Source organism: Mobula hypostoma, chromosome 20, assembly GCF_963921235.1.
Source record: "Mobula hypostoma chromosome 20, sMobHyp1.1, whole genome shotgun sequence".
Lineage (NCBI taxonomy): Eukaryota > Metazoa > Chordata > Chondrichthyes > Myliobatiformes > Myliobatidae > Mobula > Mobula hypostoma.
In genome coordinates, this window is record NC_086116.1 from 36,937,018 (window position 1) to 36,954,076 (window position 17,059).

General features: G+C 44.2%; 1 protein-coding gene across 1 annotated transcript in view; it reads left to right on the forward strand.

The window, feature by feature from the left end:
* LOC134359201 (semaphorin-3E-like) overlaps positions 1 to 17,059 on the forward strand; it is a 190,011-nt gene that overhangs the window by 148,014 nt on the left and 24,938 nt on the right. The window contains exons 7-9 of the mRNA XM_063072158.1: positions 88 to 230; positions 5,015 to 5,129; positions 11,157 to 11,226. Coding sequence (XP_062928228.1) covers positions 88 to 230; positions 5,015 to 5,129; positions 11,157 to 11,226 — 328 coding nt within the window. The remainder of the gene's footprint in view (positions 1 to 87; positions 231 to 5,014; positions 5,130 to 11,156; positions 11,227 to 17,059) is intronic.

The window sequence follows — 17,059 nt, forward strand, 5'->3', positions numbered from 1 at the left end:
GTGTCCAGTTCAGCAGGAGCTGGCACCGACTGCCTTTACCTGCTTCCACACCAGGGCACTGATGTGAATGATGCTGTTTATCAACAGAACCCAAGTTTGTTGCAGCTCACCTGATTGCTGATAACGACGACAGAGATGATGACAAAGTGTACTTCTTCCTCACGGAGAAGGCCCTGGAATCCGAGGGCGGGAGCGTGGCTATCTACTCACGAGTGGCCAGACTGTGTGCGGTGAGTGCAGCAAACCAACCTTCTTCACCCTCAGCACTGAACACTCATGTCTTCCAGCTCCATTCTGACACTGCAACGCAAGTTTAATTCAACAACATGCGTAAGGAGAACTGTAGTGAGTGGATATCTAAACTTACAGAAGTACCATAAACCAGTTGACAAAGATGGAACCAGCCCGTACGCCTCCTCTGCCCATAATAACATCCAGCCCCCTCTCAAGCACAAAACGCTGTTATCTCATCAGAGAAACTGTACATCAACCTTAAATTGCAAAATATTAAACATTGGAGATGGTGTTCACAAATTATAGGACATCAAAAAAAAATTGCAGATGCTGGAGATCTGAATAAAAACAGAAACTGCTGGAAACACTCAGCAGGTCAGTCAGAGTCTGCAGAGAGGAAACTGCTGGAAACACCCAGCAGGTCAGTCAGCGTTTGCAGAGAGGAAACTGCTGGAAACACGCAGCAGGTCAGTCAGCATTTCCAGAAGGGAAACTGCTGCTCAGCAAGTCAGTCAGCATCTACAGAGAGGAAACCGCTGCTCAGCTGGTCAGTCGAGTCTGCAGAGAGGAAACTGCTGGAAACACCCAGCAGGTCAGTCAGCATCTGCAGAGGGGAAACTGCTGGAAACACTCAACAGGGCAGTCAGCATCTGCAGAGGGGAAACTGCTGGAAACACTCAACAGGGCAGTCAGCATCTGCAGACAGGGTACAGAAGGGAATTCGGAGGAGGTTGCTGGAACCAGAAGGCCTGTGTTATAGGAAGATGTTGGTCAAGACAGATCTTTATTTCCTGGAGCGCATGAGAATGAGAGGTGACCTCTTAGAAGTTTATAAAATCATGAGGAGTATGGATTAGATGGGCAGCCATAGTCTTTTGAGGAGTCCAAAGTCAGAGGGAATAGACATAATAAGAGGGGAAAGATTTAAAAGAGACCTGAGAGGTAACTTCTTCACACTGAGGGTAGTGAATACCTGGAATGAGCTGCCAGAGGAAGTCAACGAGGTGGAGACAATTGCAATATTTAAAAGACATTTGGGTAGGCATATGAAGGGAAGTGCTTGGGGTTTGAGCTGAATGCGGAAACTGGGACTAGAAGGGTGGATGCTGTGGTCAGCATGGGCCAGTAGGGCTGAAGGGCCTGTTTCTCTGCTGTTTTACTCTGTGGCTCTATGAGAGAGAAACAGATGCTGATTCCAGTAAGAGGATTTTAGTCAGAAACAGTGAGAAAATAAATTGGAGTTGGGGAGAGTGGGGGGATGAACAGAATGAAGAGTATGACTCTGATAGGATGAAGCAGGTTGGTGCACTTGATGGTGCCATCCGCTGGTAGGTTAGCGTTGGAGGTTGTATCGACCTTGGTAAGACAGCATATGACAGGTAGCATGTAAGCTTGGTCTAAGTTAGACCTCACCAACATCTTATATGACTTCAACATAACATCTCATCTCCTGTCCTCAGTACTTTGATTCATGTGACAGTGTGACAAAAGTTTTCTTTACAACCTTATCTACTTGTGACACCACTTTCAATGAACTATGGACCTGTATTTACATATCCCTTTGTTCTACCACTCTCCTCAGTGCTCTACCGTTCACTGTGTAAGACCGACCCTGGTTGGTCCCACCAAATTGCAATACCTTGCACTCATCTGCATTAAGTTCCACCTGTCATTTTTCAGCCCGTTTTTCCAGCTGGCCCAGATCCCACTGCAAGCTTTTGTAGTCTTCCTTGCTGTCCATGACACCCCTAGTCTTGGGACCACCTGCAAAGTTGTTGATCCGGTTAACCACATTATCATCCACATCACTGATATAGATGACAAACAACAATGGACCCAGCATCAATCCCTGCGGCACTCCACTAGTCACAGGCTTCCAGTCAGAGAGACAACCATCTACTACTACAATCTGGCTTCTCCCACAAAGCCAATGTCTAATCAAATTTACCACCTCATCTTGAATGGTGAGTGATTGAACTTGTTAACCAACCTCCCATGTGGGATCTTGTCAAATGCCTTGCTGAAGTCCATGTCAACAACATCTATTGCCTTGCCTTCATTAACTTTCCTGGTAACTTCCTTGAAAAACTATAAGCCTGGTTAGTCTTTACCTACCACACACAAAGCCATGCCGACTATCCCTAATCAGTCCGTGTCTATCCATTTACTCAAATACACAGTCCCTCAGAATACCTTCCAATAACTTTCCCTATTATAGGCTTAATGGCATATAATTTCCTGGTTTATTCTCAGAACCTTTCTTAAACAGTGGCACAACATTAGCTACCCTCCAATCCTCCAGTACTTCACCTCTCATGAAGGATGATTTAAATATCTTCAGCAGGGCTTCTGTAATTTCTGCACTTGCCTCCCACAGGGTCTCAAGACAGCAAACATCTCCTCCTCTGTAATCTGTACAGGGTCCATGAAGTCACTGCTGCTTTGCCTCACTTCGATAGACTCTTATGTCCGTCTCCTGAGTACATACAAATGCAAAAAAAAATCTGTTTCAGATAGTCCCCATCTCTTTTTGTTCCATGCATGGATTACTGTTCTGGTTTTCCAGAGAGCCAATTTTGTCCCTCGCAAATCTTTTGCTCTTAACATATCCACGGAATCCCTTAGGATTCTCCTTCACCTTGGACAACCTGATTTCTTCTTTTAGCCCTCATGGTTTATTTCTTATGTGCTACTCCACTGAAATACTAATATATCTGATTTTAGCTTCCCCCTCTCAAATTACAGGGTGAATGCTATCACATTACGATCACTCTCTCTTAAGGCTACCTTTACCTTTAGCTCCCTAATTAAATCTGGTTCATTACACAATACCCAATCCAGAATTGCCTTTCCCCTAGGGAGCTCAACCACAGGCTGCTCTAAAAAAAAAGCATATAACCATATAACAATTACAGCACGGAAACAGGCCATCTCAGCCCTTCTATTCCAGGCCGAACGCTTACTCTCACCTAGTCCCTCCGACCTGCACTCAGCCCATAACCCTCTATTCCTTTCCCGTCCATATAGCTATCCAATTTTACTTTAAATGACAACATCGAACCTGCCTCAACCACTTCTGCTGGAAGCTCGTTCCACACAGCTACCACTCTCTGAGTAAAGAAGTTCCCCCTTGTGTTACCCCTAAACTTTTGCCCCCTAACTCTCAACTCATGTCCTCTTGTTTGAATCTCCCCTATTCTCAATGGAGCCTACAATCTTGTAGGCATTCTTCAAATTTCCTCTCTTGGGATCCAGCACCAACTTGCATTTTGAAATCCCCCATGACTATCATAACATTGACTTTTTTACATGCCTTTCCTAACTCCTGTTGTAATTTGCATCCCACTTACTGGCTACCGTTCGGAGGTCTGAACCTATGTTACCTCCTTCTAAGGATTTTATTTTATTTTTTACAAACAGAGCCACTCCACCCCCTCTGCCTATCTTGTCTGCTCTTTTGGTAAAATGTGTATCCTTGGATTTTAAGCTCCCAACTCTGATCTTCTTTCAGCCATGACTCAATGCTGACCACAACGTCATACCTGCCAATTTCTGGCAGTACTACAAGATCATCTACCTTATTCTGAATATTGCATGCAGTCAAATATAAAGCCTTCATCACCATTTTCAATTTTTCCCCCATGTTACACTTCAACTCACCCCTCTGACTGCAATTTTGCCCTATCATCTGCCTGTCCTTCCTAGCAGTTTCAGTATACACTGCATCTACTTGTACACCAACCGCCCCCATCCTCAGCCCTATCCCCCTGTCAAATTATTTAACCCCTCCCAAACAGTTTGACCAAACCTGCCCGAAAGGATATTGGACCCCCTTGGGTTTAAGTGTTGCCCGTCCTTTCTGTACAGTTATACCTTCACCAGAAGAGATCCCAGTGATCCAGAAGTCTGAAACCTTCTTTCTGCACCAGTTCCAACATTCATCTACAAACCATCCTATTATCACCCTCTCCATATAAGGCATCGGTTGGACTGTATTTGGAGTGTTGTGAGCAGTTTTGGGTCCGATATCTAAGAAAGGATCTGCTGGCATTGGAGAAGATCAAGAAAAGGTTTATGAGAATGGTTCTGGCATTGAAATCTTAGTGTTTGATTTCTCTGGGTTTGTACTTGCTGGATTTTAAAGGAATGAGGGGGGGATCGCACTGAAACCTATTGAACATTGAAAGGCCTAGATAGAGTGAATGTGAGAGGGTGTTTCCTTTAGAGAGGGTGTCTAGGACCAGAGGCACAGTCTCAAAATACAAGGAGGTCTCTTTAGAACAGAGGTGATGAGCAACTTATTGGTAGAGGGTGGTAAATCTGTGGAAGTCATTGCCACAGACAACTGTGGAGGCCAAGTCATTGTGTATATTTAAAGCAGAAGTTGATAGGTTCATGACTAGTTAGGGCGTCAAAGGTTATGGGGAAACGACAGGAGAATGGATTGAGAGGGAAAATAAATCAGCATAATTACAGTAGTGAGACTCAATGGGCCAAATGGTCTAATTCTGCTCTGATGCCTGACCCTGTTTGAATAGTCAATTCCTTCTGTAGTTCAGAATTAATAACAATTGCTATGATAAGTGGTTTAGCTGAATCAAGTTGATTTTAATTCACAAAGCCCACAATCTTTGCAGAGCAAATGTAGACTTAATCAGATCACTTGTTGTTCACAATAATAATGAGCTTAAGTGGAAGGATAAAAATAAACGACGTTGATGATCTCCTGATGAGTGTATTGATATGTTAATTTACTGGTGTGTTTTGTGTTACTCTTCAGAATGACATTGGAGGACAACGAGTTCTGGTCAACAAATGGAGCACATTCCTGAAGACCAGACTGATCTGCTCAGTGCTGGGACCCAATGGGATTGAGACGCATTTTGATGAAATGGGTAAGTATTATAACTCCAATTATACTGCACTCCAAACAATCAATTCCACTAGGATCAGGGTTGGGAGTGAAGTCTGCTATATCCAGTTCTCACCAAGCAATTCAGCTGGAAACCAGAGCTGCATTCCTAATTCTGGATCATGCACCACAGGAAGAGTCATTGGGGTTTTAAGTAACCCATCCAATCACTCCCACTCTAAACTGTTGAAGTAAAATTTTGTTAAGGGGGTCTTGATAGCCCTAATACAGTGATTATAACAGCAGGTGTTTGGTGCTCAGTTCTGCTAGGACTAACTATACAGTACCTTCTGCGCCATAGAACTGTTCCTGAGGAATATTAGATTATGAGAACACTCAGTCCTCTTTTATTGTCATTTAGACAATATTGCAGAAATTTCAAACGTAGGTTAGGCTTGGACAGAGGGAAGCTCCAAGATACCCAATGCTTCTTACTCAAGGGTCTATCAGAGTCAGACAGCACAGAAGCATTTACGCTGTATCTGTTTGATCATCTACATGGATTCCATTCGCCCACTTCAGGTGAGTATCCTCCTGTCCTTCGCAGAGATAAGTTTTTGATGCAATTACTAAATCTGATTCCAACACCTGCTCTGGCAGTGAGTTCCAAATATCAACTACTCTGATTTTAAGAAATCTTACCCCTCAGTTCAAGCTCTTAACTTCAGCATATGCTCTCGTTGTTTTGATCCTCTTAACACCGGGCCGGGTATTTTACTAACCCCCCCCCCCCAATTTTATACACTACTATCAAACCATAAGATCATAAGGCAAAGGAGCAGAATTCAAACATTCGGCTTGTCAAGTCTGCTCTGCCATTCCACCATGGCTGATTTATCATCCCTCTTAACCCCTTTCTCCTGCCTTCTCCTTCTAACCTGTGATGCAGTGACTGATCAAGAACCTATCAACCTCTGCCTTAAGTATACCTAATGAATTGGCTTCCACAGCCGTCTATGGTCATGAATTCCACAGATTCACCACCCTCAGGCTGAAGAAATTCCTCTTCATCTCTGTTCTAAATGGACGTCCCTCTATTCTGAGGCTGAACCCTCTGGTTCTAGCCTCCCCCTCTATAAGAAACATCCTCTCCTTATCCACTCTATCTAGACCTTTCAATGTTCGATAGGTTTCAATCAGATCCCCCATTTCACTGTATGTTTCCATGTACACGTGATAAATAGATTTGTATTTGAACCCTTTCATTCCCAGAATCAGTGGTATGAACCTCCTCTGGACCTCTGCAATGTCAGCACGTCTTTTCTTAGATAAGTGGCCCAAAACTACTCACAATGTAGTATGATCAATGCCTTATATAGGCTCAGCATTACATCTTTGCTCTTCTATTCTAGTCCTCTCAAAATGAATGCTAACATTGCATTTGCCTTCCTTACCACTGACTCAACCCGCAAGTTAACTTTCAGGGAATCCTGCACGAGGACTCCCAAGTTGCTTTTCACCTCTGAATTTTGAATTTTCTTCCCATTTAGAAGATAGTCTACCAAAGTGCATGACCATATGCTTCCCAACATTATTCCATCTGCCACTTCTTTGCCCATTCTTCCAATCTGTCCAAGTCCTTCTGCAGATTCCCTGCTTCCTCAACACTACCTGCCCTTCTACCTATCATCATCTGCAAACTTGGCCACAAAGCCATCAATTTCTTCATCCAAATCATTGACATATAATGTATAAAGAAGCGGTCCAAACACTTATCGATGTGGAACACCACTAGTAACCGGCAGCCCAGTAGAAAATCCTCCCTTTATTCCCATTCTTTTCCTCCTACCAGTCTTCTATCAATGCTAGTATTGTTCCCATAATACGATACGCTCTTATCTTGTTAAGCAGCCTCATGTGCAGCACCTTGTCAAAGGCCTTCTGAAAATTCAAGTAAATAATATCCATTGACTCTCCTTTGTATATCCTGTCTGTTATTTCCTCAAATAATTCCAACAGATTTATGAGGTGAGCTTTTCCCTTAAGGAAAACATGCTGACTTTGGCCTATTTTATCATGTGCCTCCAAGTACCCCGAAATCAGGTCACCCCTCAGCTGATTCTGCTCCAGGGAAACCAATCTCAGCCTGTCCAATTTCTTCCAATCCAGGCAGCACTCTGGTGAGTCTCCTCTGCACTCTCTCCAGCACAACCACATCCTTTCTATAGTGTGTCAACCAGAACTGCATGGAATTCTCCAAGTGCAGTCTGAACAATGTTTTGTAAAGTTATACCATAATTGACCCATTCTTATATTCAATGCCTCGACAGGAATTAAGAAAAATACAGGAATGATTTAGAGTGCCCTCACACTGTTATTGATTCGTTCAGCAGCAGTAAATTGCACTTAAATGCTTACACCCTCTTGCCCTTTGAGGTGCCTGGGGCAGCATCGAAGGCAGTAAAGAGGATGGCCTTCCCATCGCTGGCTGTTGTACTCCATTGTTCAGAAGAGAAGCAAACAGACAGCAGCCAATATACCTTCCCATGGATGGGGAGAGGTTTACTGTTCATGAGTGAGGAAGTGTCCCACTTGTGTACACTGAGTTGCTGAGAGGGAGTAACCCACACAGACTGAGTCTGGAGTAATGTTCTGCATCCACTTTAATCTGTCACCGCTGGCATGATCAAGAAGCAGCTCATGGTAGTAAAATGAAGTTGGCGGTAGAACTTTTTATGGTCTGATCTAATGTTAGGGCAATTAAACTGAAGCATTTTTCTAACAGTGATGTTCTCCTGTACACCAATCTACCACGGTGCCAGGATGCCTTGCCTAACAATCTGCTGTCATAGACAGGCAGTTCGCAATGATTAGCCCAAGTGCCAAACAATCTGTCTGTTCATTTCATTCTTCTCAAGTTCCACAAAGCCTCTCTGTGAAGAGCTGATCGTTTCCACTGGCCACAATACTGATCACTGCTGCTGTATACTCCTCAAAGGACAGCTAATCTCTAAATCTGCACGGCCACGTCTTCATCCAAATAGCGTTTAAACATTTCTGTCTCTACCAGCCACTAAAGTTCTAGGTCTTCACTGCATCTGGGTGAAAATAAGTTTTCTTATCTTTCCTCTGACACTTTTCCTGTTTACTTCAGGTTTCTGTTCCCACCTGTAATGATACATTCCCCTTAAGGCTGATTTATACTTGGGCATTCTGGCTTGCACCGTAGCCTAAGCAAGTGGGCTACACCATTGTGAGTATTTATACTTGTGCATTGGTGTGTCTGCATCTCTCTGCAATTCACCGCCAAAATGCTAGTTGGTGGTGGGATTTCTATGGCACTGTGTTGAGTTTCTTCGTGTTGAAACTCAACATGAAGAAATTCAAACTTCAAACAATGGTGACTGAAACTGAAGGAGGGTGAATTTTCTGTGCTAGTCCGGCCACTGAGACATGGACGAGGAAATGCATTTCTAATATTTTCGGATGTCGGCAGGTAGGTTTGGTTCATCATCTCCAACCATTTATTTTGCATCAGTGTACGCACAGTATACTCAGAGACTGGCAATCACCATTTGAGTTTTATCTTCAGGTGGAAGTCAACAGGCTGTAGCAGCTAGCTACAAACTGGCATCAAGCACAGGGTCCTCCATAATTTCGGAGGTCTGTAAAGCTTTATGGAAAGCATTGCAGCCAGAGTTCCTTCCCTGCTCTTCAGTTGCCCAATGGGAAGCTGTTGCAGTGTAGGAGGAAATGCGATGCTACCAAGTGGACCAATCACAGTTGTTGCGGTCTGCGACACCGCGACACGTAGTTACATTTTGGGAGAGGTGGGTGTTAGGCTATGGCATAGGGCTCAGCGTAGATACAGCATAGGGTTCGCGGCTACACCGTACCTATGGCGTACATTTGACGCACAAGTATAAATCAGCCTTTACTCTTTCTCAACTTAACTTCTGTTTGCTATCCCTCTACCCAAGTGACCAAGCCTTCTACCTCTTACTCTCATCTCATCTTCTCCTTTGCTCTACAAAAAAGCCTGCGATCCACTGCAAGGTTCTTTGTTATGCTCCCTCTCATTGTATCACATAACCTTCTCTCTTTTGCCTCATCTTATTAGTATCTAATTAGTCAGGGTATCAAGGGATATGGGGAAAAAGCTGGAAATTGGAACTAGATGGGAGAATAGTTTAGCTCATGGGGGAGTTACGGAGCAGACTCGATGGGCCGAATGGCCTACTTCTGCTCCTTTGTCTTGTGATCTTGTGACCTTTATGTATCTTGTTGTCCAGAGGCCTACAATGCCAGCAACACAGTGTTCTCTTTCTGTGGGAGTGTTTTACCCAAAACCTTTTGAATTTCCTCTTCATTATTGTCAGATTCCAGCTCAGCAATAACTTCCATTCCACTTTGATAAATTACTTCTCCATCTTGTGATACAGATTTTAGTCCAGTTTAGTACTTTTTCTCTTATTTTATCTTTGATATTTTCCATGATTATGTTCAATCCAACTGAATGATGGTCACTTCCACAGTGCTCTATCCACTGCTCTGCCTCATTTCCCAAAACCCAGTTAAGGACTGGCTCCTCTCACTGGGCTTATTACATCCTGGTTACAAATTGGGGAGGTCTATGGCCTTTGTACCTTACACTCGGACTGCAATGTTAGCGTAATTAAACTCCCCTCTCTCTTAGCAATCGCTGACAAGTTCACTATCCTATCTGTGCTGGGATTATCCCGCAAGTTTTGCCATGCTTCTGGCACCAACATAACATGCACACAACTTAGTAACCCTAACCCGTACGTCTTTGGAATGTGGGAGGAAACTGGAGCACCCAGAGGAAACCCATGCGGTCACAAGGAGAATGTAAAAAATTCCCTGCACACAGTGACGGGAATTGAACTCTGATCTTACAGCTTGTGCTGTAAATCGCTGCTGTTACGTACCCCGTAACTGGGTTGCCAAACCAGCAGAAATGGATCACTCAGTTGGAGTCTGGATTACTAGAACTAAGAAAGTTTTATTAAAGAAACTAGCAACACAGTAATCAAAAGGATAATAAATGCAACAATTCAGCAATGATAAACACGCATGTGCACAGAATTAAGATAACAGGATCAATCAAGCTCTATCATTGTCTAGGGGTAAATGACCAATTTCAAAGTGACGCAAAGTTCAGTCCAATTCAGTTCAGTTCGCAGCAATCGCTGCCGTGGCGATGGACAGTGTGGGGGAAGGAGAGAGAGAGCAAAACGAATGAATATTCAACACAGCTTCCACACAGACCTTCGCAGTCAGCTTTCGGGCGAGTCCTTTGTGATGTCATCTGAGGTCACCGACCGTGAACCCTCCGTTTCCAGATACGACCGTTTCTCTGCGCTGAACCTGGCACCCAGGCAAGGGTGGACACACACCAGGTTCCCGCTGATCGTGCCTTTCCACCCTGAGCGTCTAAGGCTGATCCCGCGATCAGCCGTCCAAGAGCTTCCCACCGACTTGTGAGAGGCGCACCGCTTCCAGGGTCTCGTTACCTCGGGTGTCGTGTGTGTCCTGCCTTAGCGAACCTGTCCCTTTTTATCCCCCTGCTGGGGTATCGCCTGTCCATCACACTTCAAATAGTTCAGGGTTCAAAGAGGGAGCCGATCTTGACAATACCCAGACTGATGGCCCCTTCATTAACGTCTCCAAATGCTGCCTCATTGTGTTCCTTATCTCTCCCTCCCCTGAGGACAGGTGGCAGACCAACTGCTGATGCCACTGGTGCTAGCCCAGGCCAGCAAACATCTTAATTTATGTGTATTCTCATCACACTGCACTAACTGCTCACTACCATGACACCTGAAAATTTAGAGGATGCTTCACAAATATGCGTGTTAATTATAGTTAGCTGTGTTATTAAGTGTGCAGTTGTTTCTCTCAGATGCAGGGAATACATCATCCAGTCTTTGGACAAAGTGACCTGCCAGAGCAGGAACACCTCTAAAGTATCACTTCAATGTTCTGATATTTGCACAGTGAGACACCATCTTCTGCATAATCAATAATTCCCCGTGTTTCTGTGTTACAGAGGATGTGTTTCTGTTGCAGACTAGAGATCGCAGAAACCCTGATGTCTATATCTTGTTCAGAACCACCAGGTAAAGAACCACCTCAGCTTGATACCTTTGGCGTTGGGATACCAGATCAGATTAATTGGTAATGGATAACTGGGTTATTGTCACTTGTACTGAAATACAATGAAAAAGTTTGTTAGCAGCCCATCCGGACAGATTCTTTTCTACAAAAGGAAAACATTAACAGTGTAAGTGCAGTGCAGGCAAACAAATAAAGGGTCACAATGAGGTAGGTTGGGAGATCAAAGGTTCAACTTCAGTGTACTAAAGGTCTGTTCAAGTCTCCGATAACGCTGGGATAGAAGCTGTCCTTAAGCCTGGTGGCACGTTCTTAAATTTTTGTATCTTCTGCCCAATGAAAGAAAGGAGAAAAGAGAATGTCTAGGGTGGGTGGGGTTCTTGATTACTGGCTGCTTTACTGAGGCATCAGGAAGTGTATACAGAGTCCATAGAAGGGACACTGGTTTCTATGATGGACTGCCCTTTGTCCAGAACTCTGTACAGTTTCTTGCAGTTGTACATTTCTGTGTTTTTATGCATCATTTCAGTAAAAAATACAAAGTAAAATACAATGCATTTAAGAAGGTGACAGACAATTTCTGGCAGGAGAAGCATCAGATAATTGGAGGAGAAAATATAGGGGATATGACATTGAGATAGATGATCAGACATAGCAAGCAATCTACCAGAAATGTTCTGAATCCCTGGTCTAATGTACAAGTGTCCTGCAATGTAGCATTTACAGTGTCAGACTCGGCCAGTTGGAATGCACGGACACCCATCCCTAACACCGACCCATCTTCTTCATTTCCATAAGTGCTACCTGATCCATTGGGATTTTCCAGCATTCGTGTTGTGTAAGGTCTCCATCCAACATCTTCCTTTCCGTCTTTTCCTTATATCTGTCCCTCCCACCTGCTGGAATGTCCAAACATTCTCACAGTTCTAACGAAGACCAGTTGACTAGAAACGGTGACCTGATTTCCTTCTCCCAGATCTTCCTAACCTGTTGAGTGCTTATGGCAATTTCTGTTCTAGTCTGACCCTTCACAGTACATTCGGGACCAGCTTCATGGATGCATAATGGGGACCAGCACTGGAGCCAACCTCAGTAAGGATCTCTGTAAACGATCACTAATCCGGATCTTCCATACCACCCAGAGGCTATTTTACCTCCCTAAACCATCCCACAGGTTACACTCTCTCAGGACTGCGTACAGCCCCAACCCAAACTTCTGATCAGGTAAAACCCTTTCCCCCACTCAACCCCCATTTTTCAACCTATCAGTCCTCTCTCGCTCCTCATACTGTACGGCAATTCCCAATCACTCGCTCTCCCTCAGGCCAGGTCCTGTGGCGCTTTCCTAGGTCTGTTTCCCTTAACTCTGCCCCTCTATTCACCTTGCACAGTCTGCTAGGCCATTGTCCTTTCACACCTGCTTCTGCTCCACCTTCACATGTGCTGGTCTGCTCTTCTTCAGGTCCGCATCTCATCCCTTCCAGAACTGCATGGGCACCGCCATTGCATTCTTCCCGTCAAGCCTGCCAGAGCCCCACCCTGCCGAGTCTGCACCCAGTCTGCCAGATCCTCTCAGAGTCCCTGCTCTCTCTGTGCTTCCCTCTGCCGCTGCCCCTACGTGGATCCGGAGGTCATCCAACTACTTGATCTACCTGTGCTCCCCGTGCCGCTTCCCCTCATCTTGTTGGCCCTTCCTTCTGTCCTTCTGTTCATCCCACATGGTCCGCTAGCCTGACATCCTTTCAGCTCCACATCCAACCCGTTGTCCCTCTTCCTCCAGGTGTCCTCCATATCAAGTCCATTTGTTGCCATCCTGCTTTCGACCATTCAGGTCTTCATCTGCCCTGCCATCTCCCTTTCGGGTCTGCATTGAGTGACCTTCAATGGTCTCGATGAGCTAACCCCCAACCACAGTGGGTCTCCCCCCAATCCCTCCCACTGTAACCCTCTCCCCTCTTCTCCCCACATCTCCTCTGCAATCTGTGTGACCATGAAATTCTCCTCAGTATAATGTTGATTCAGCTCAGGGAACGAGCCTACTCATTCTCTGTTGTGTTTCTAATGGGACTTCATGCTGCTCTGTACAGGTTAAAGACATGTTTTTTTTCTGTCTAATTAACAGATATAAAAATCATTGCAAATATTGTACTCAACAGCAGATTGCCAAACAAAAATAAGGGCCTTTTCTGAATCTTTCTTCTGTTAATTAACCTATGCCACATGGTATATTAACAGAGCAACACACACAAAATGCTAGAGCAACTAAGCAAGCCAGACAGCATCTATAGAGGGAAGTAAACAGTTGATGTTTCAGACAAAGACCCCTCCCAGATCCCCCTGTTCTGCCACACTTCTCAGTGCCCTACCACTCACCGTGTAAACTCTATCTTGCTTTGTCCTTCCAAAGTGCAACATCTTGCATTAAATACCATATGCCATTTTTTCTGCCTGTTTTCCAGCTGGTCTAGATCCCTGTGCAAGCTTTGATAGTCTTCCTCACTGTCCACTACACCCCCATTTGCAAATTTGCCTCCCGTGTGATGAATCATCACTACCTTCGACTCGGCCAACAACAGCAGTGTCATTGGCAAACTTAAATATGGCGGTGGAACTCTGCTTAGCCTCACTGTCATAAGTATAAAGTGAGTAGAGCAGGAGACTGAGCAAATGTGCTTTGTGGTGCACTTGTGCTGAGGGAGGTTATGGAGGAGATGTTGCCAATCCAAACTGACTGGGGTCTGCAAGTGAGGGAATCGAGGATCCAGTTGCACAAGGAGGTACTGAGGCTAAGGACTTGAAGCTTATTGATTAGTTTTGAGAGGATGATAGTCAATGAAGAGCATCTTGATGTATGCATCTTCATTGTTGTATGCATCTTCATTGTTGTATGCATCTTCATCGTCCGGATATTCCAGGATTGAGTGAAGAGCCAAAGAAATAGCACCCACTGTTGATCTGTTGTGACTGTAGGCAAATTGGAGTGGATCCATGTCACTTCTCAGGCAGGAGCTGCTGTGTGTTATCACTAACCTCTCATAGCACGTCATCACATTGGATGTAAGTGCTACTGGATGATGGTTATTGAGGCAGGTTACCATATTCTTCTCAGCCACCGGCATAATTGAAGCCTGCTTGAAGCAGTTGGGTACCTGAGACTCTCTAAGCGAGAAGTTAAAGATATCAGTGAACACTCCAGCCAGCTGATCAGCACAAGTCTTTAGTACTCGGTCATGTAGCCCATCTGGGCTCTATGCTCTCCATGGTTTCACATCGGCCTCAGAGACTGAAATCACAGGGTTATCGGGAGCTGTGGGAGTTCAGGAAGATGCCTCCATGTTTTGATGGTCAAAGTGAGTGTAAAAGGCATTGAGCTCATCAGAGAGCAAAGCTTTGTTATCATCTATGTTGCTTGGTTTCATTTTGTGTTGGGCACGTGGCCAAGTGGTTAAGGCGTTCATCCAGTGATCTGAAGGTCGCTAGTTCGAGCCTCAGCTGTGGCAGCGTGTTTGTGCCCTTGAGCAAGGCACTTAATCATACATTGCTCTAGTCTGTGCGAGGAGTGGTGCCCCTCACAGACTTCCAATCTGCTCCTTGCATGAAAATGGCCGACGCAGGCCTCTCATGGTCTGAGTCGACGTTCCCTCCCCTCGACGTCCCCCCTTCATTTTGTGGGAGGTGATAGCATTCAAGCCCTACCACAGCTGTCGAGCATCCTTCATATCCTCCATTGATTCAAGTTTAGTCCTGAATTGCCACCTTGCCTGCAAAATGGCTTTCTGGAAATTGTATCAAGATCTTTTGTATTTAAGTTGGTAGCTAGACCTTAATGTCACTGACCTTGCCCTCAGCAGATTGCGGATCTCACAGTTCATCCAGGGTTTCTGGCTTAGACTGAATGATTTTGTGGGGACACACTTGTCCACAACTGTTTTTATAACATCCATAAAAGCCATGGTGTATTTGTTCAGATCCACAATTGAGGTTGTTGGATCTGATTGTTTAATTTTAATTGTTGTTTTCTTTACGGTTTTGCAATCAAGTATCTGCTTGTGTTTTAAGTAGCCTTTATATACATAACAGTTTAATATGCCTCAAGTCGCTATACAGAGTATAATTCTGGAAGCTTCTTAGCTTCTTTGCTCTAAATGAGTATTTTCTCATTGGCTGATTTTACGGAAGTATGAAGTATTTTCAAGTTGGATTCTTCTTATCTATGGAATTTTTCTTTTCTCTGTGGTATAAAAATAGCGGCATTGTGCCAGGCACTATCTTTCTTTCTTTAGCATCCCTTCTCCAAGTAGTAGGCTTCTGTCCTAGTTTGTTTTAACTTCCCTTTGTTCTATCAACTCTAAATAAAATGATCATGAAGTAACAAATTTTATGCCTCAGATTTAAATGCCAGAATCTGACAAGTCCTTGAACACAGCCCAGCCTACTGACTCGAAGCAAACCCATAACCACTCCCACGCCTTTGTTGTCCTTGTCTCTGGACCCTTGTACTTTAGCCTCTGCCTGTTTGCAGGTAGGAGGAGGGCCACTAAGTGATCAGATTTCCCGAAATGCAGTCTAGGCATGGAACAGTAGACATTCCTAATTGCAGTAACACTGCTTTGGTGTGTTGGGATCCCAGGTGCTGCAGGTGATATGTTGATGATAATTGGGCAGAGTTTTCTTCAAGGAAACCTGATTGAAGTTCCTGACACTGATTTGAAAGGTGTGGGGTTAGGCTGTTTCTTGCTTGGTAATTGTGGCATTCAATGCGTCAATTTGTTGCTTAACATCTGCCTTTGACTGTATGTAAACTGTGGTCAGGATCACAGAGGAAAATTCTCTCGTTAAGTAGAATGGTCACCACTTAACCATCAGATGTTCCAGGTCAGGGGAACAAGAGTACAACAAGATCACTGTGTCCAAGCACTACGAAAATTTTATCATGAAACACATACCTCCTCTTTTTGCTTTCTCTGAATCAGCACTATGGTCCATCCAGTGTATCGAAAATCCCTCGGGTCTTACCAGTGTAACCAGAATGAGCCATGTCTCTTTGAAACAGTGAATGCAACAATCTCTCATTTCTCTCCAATACAGCAATCTTGTTCTTAGGTCCTCGGTGATTGTACATTTGCTAACAAGAAACTGGGTAGAGGAAGTTTCATGCCCCTTGATTAATCTGGCTTGGAGTTCTCCCCTCCTCCCTCTCTACCGCAGCAATGTACCTTCATCTGCTTAATAGTGCTGTACCTACAGTACATACTTGAGAGTTAAGTCCACTGAGTCCTTAACAGATCATGAAATTGCCAGTCATTAAAACGGTTCAAAATTACATTGCTTAAAGGGAAATTACAGGCTGAGATTGTAGTGAGAGTAATTCTGAAGTAGTGTATTTAGATTTAGATAGAATGCACACTCAGTTTCTGAAGGAAGTAGCTAGAGAGATTGCGGAAGCATTAACATAGTCATAGTAATACTTTATTAATCCCGGGGGAAATTGGTTTTCGTTACAGTTGCTCCATAAATAATTTAGATGGGAAGAGAATTCAAAATGCAGGGATGCAAAGGGACTTGGGAGTCCTTGTGCAGGATATCCGAAAGGTTAACCTCTAGGTTGAGTAGGTGGTGAAGAAGACAAATGCAATGTTGGCATTCATTTCTAGAGGTATAGAATATAAGAGCAGGGATGTGATGTTGAGGCTCTATAAGGCACTCGTGAAACCACACTTGGAGTATTGTGTGCAATTTTGGACTCCTTATTTTAGAAAGAATATATTGACATTGGGGAGGGTTCAGAGAAGATTCAAGAAAATGACTCCAGGAATGAAAGGCTTACCGTATGAGGAA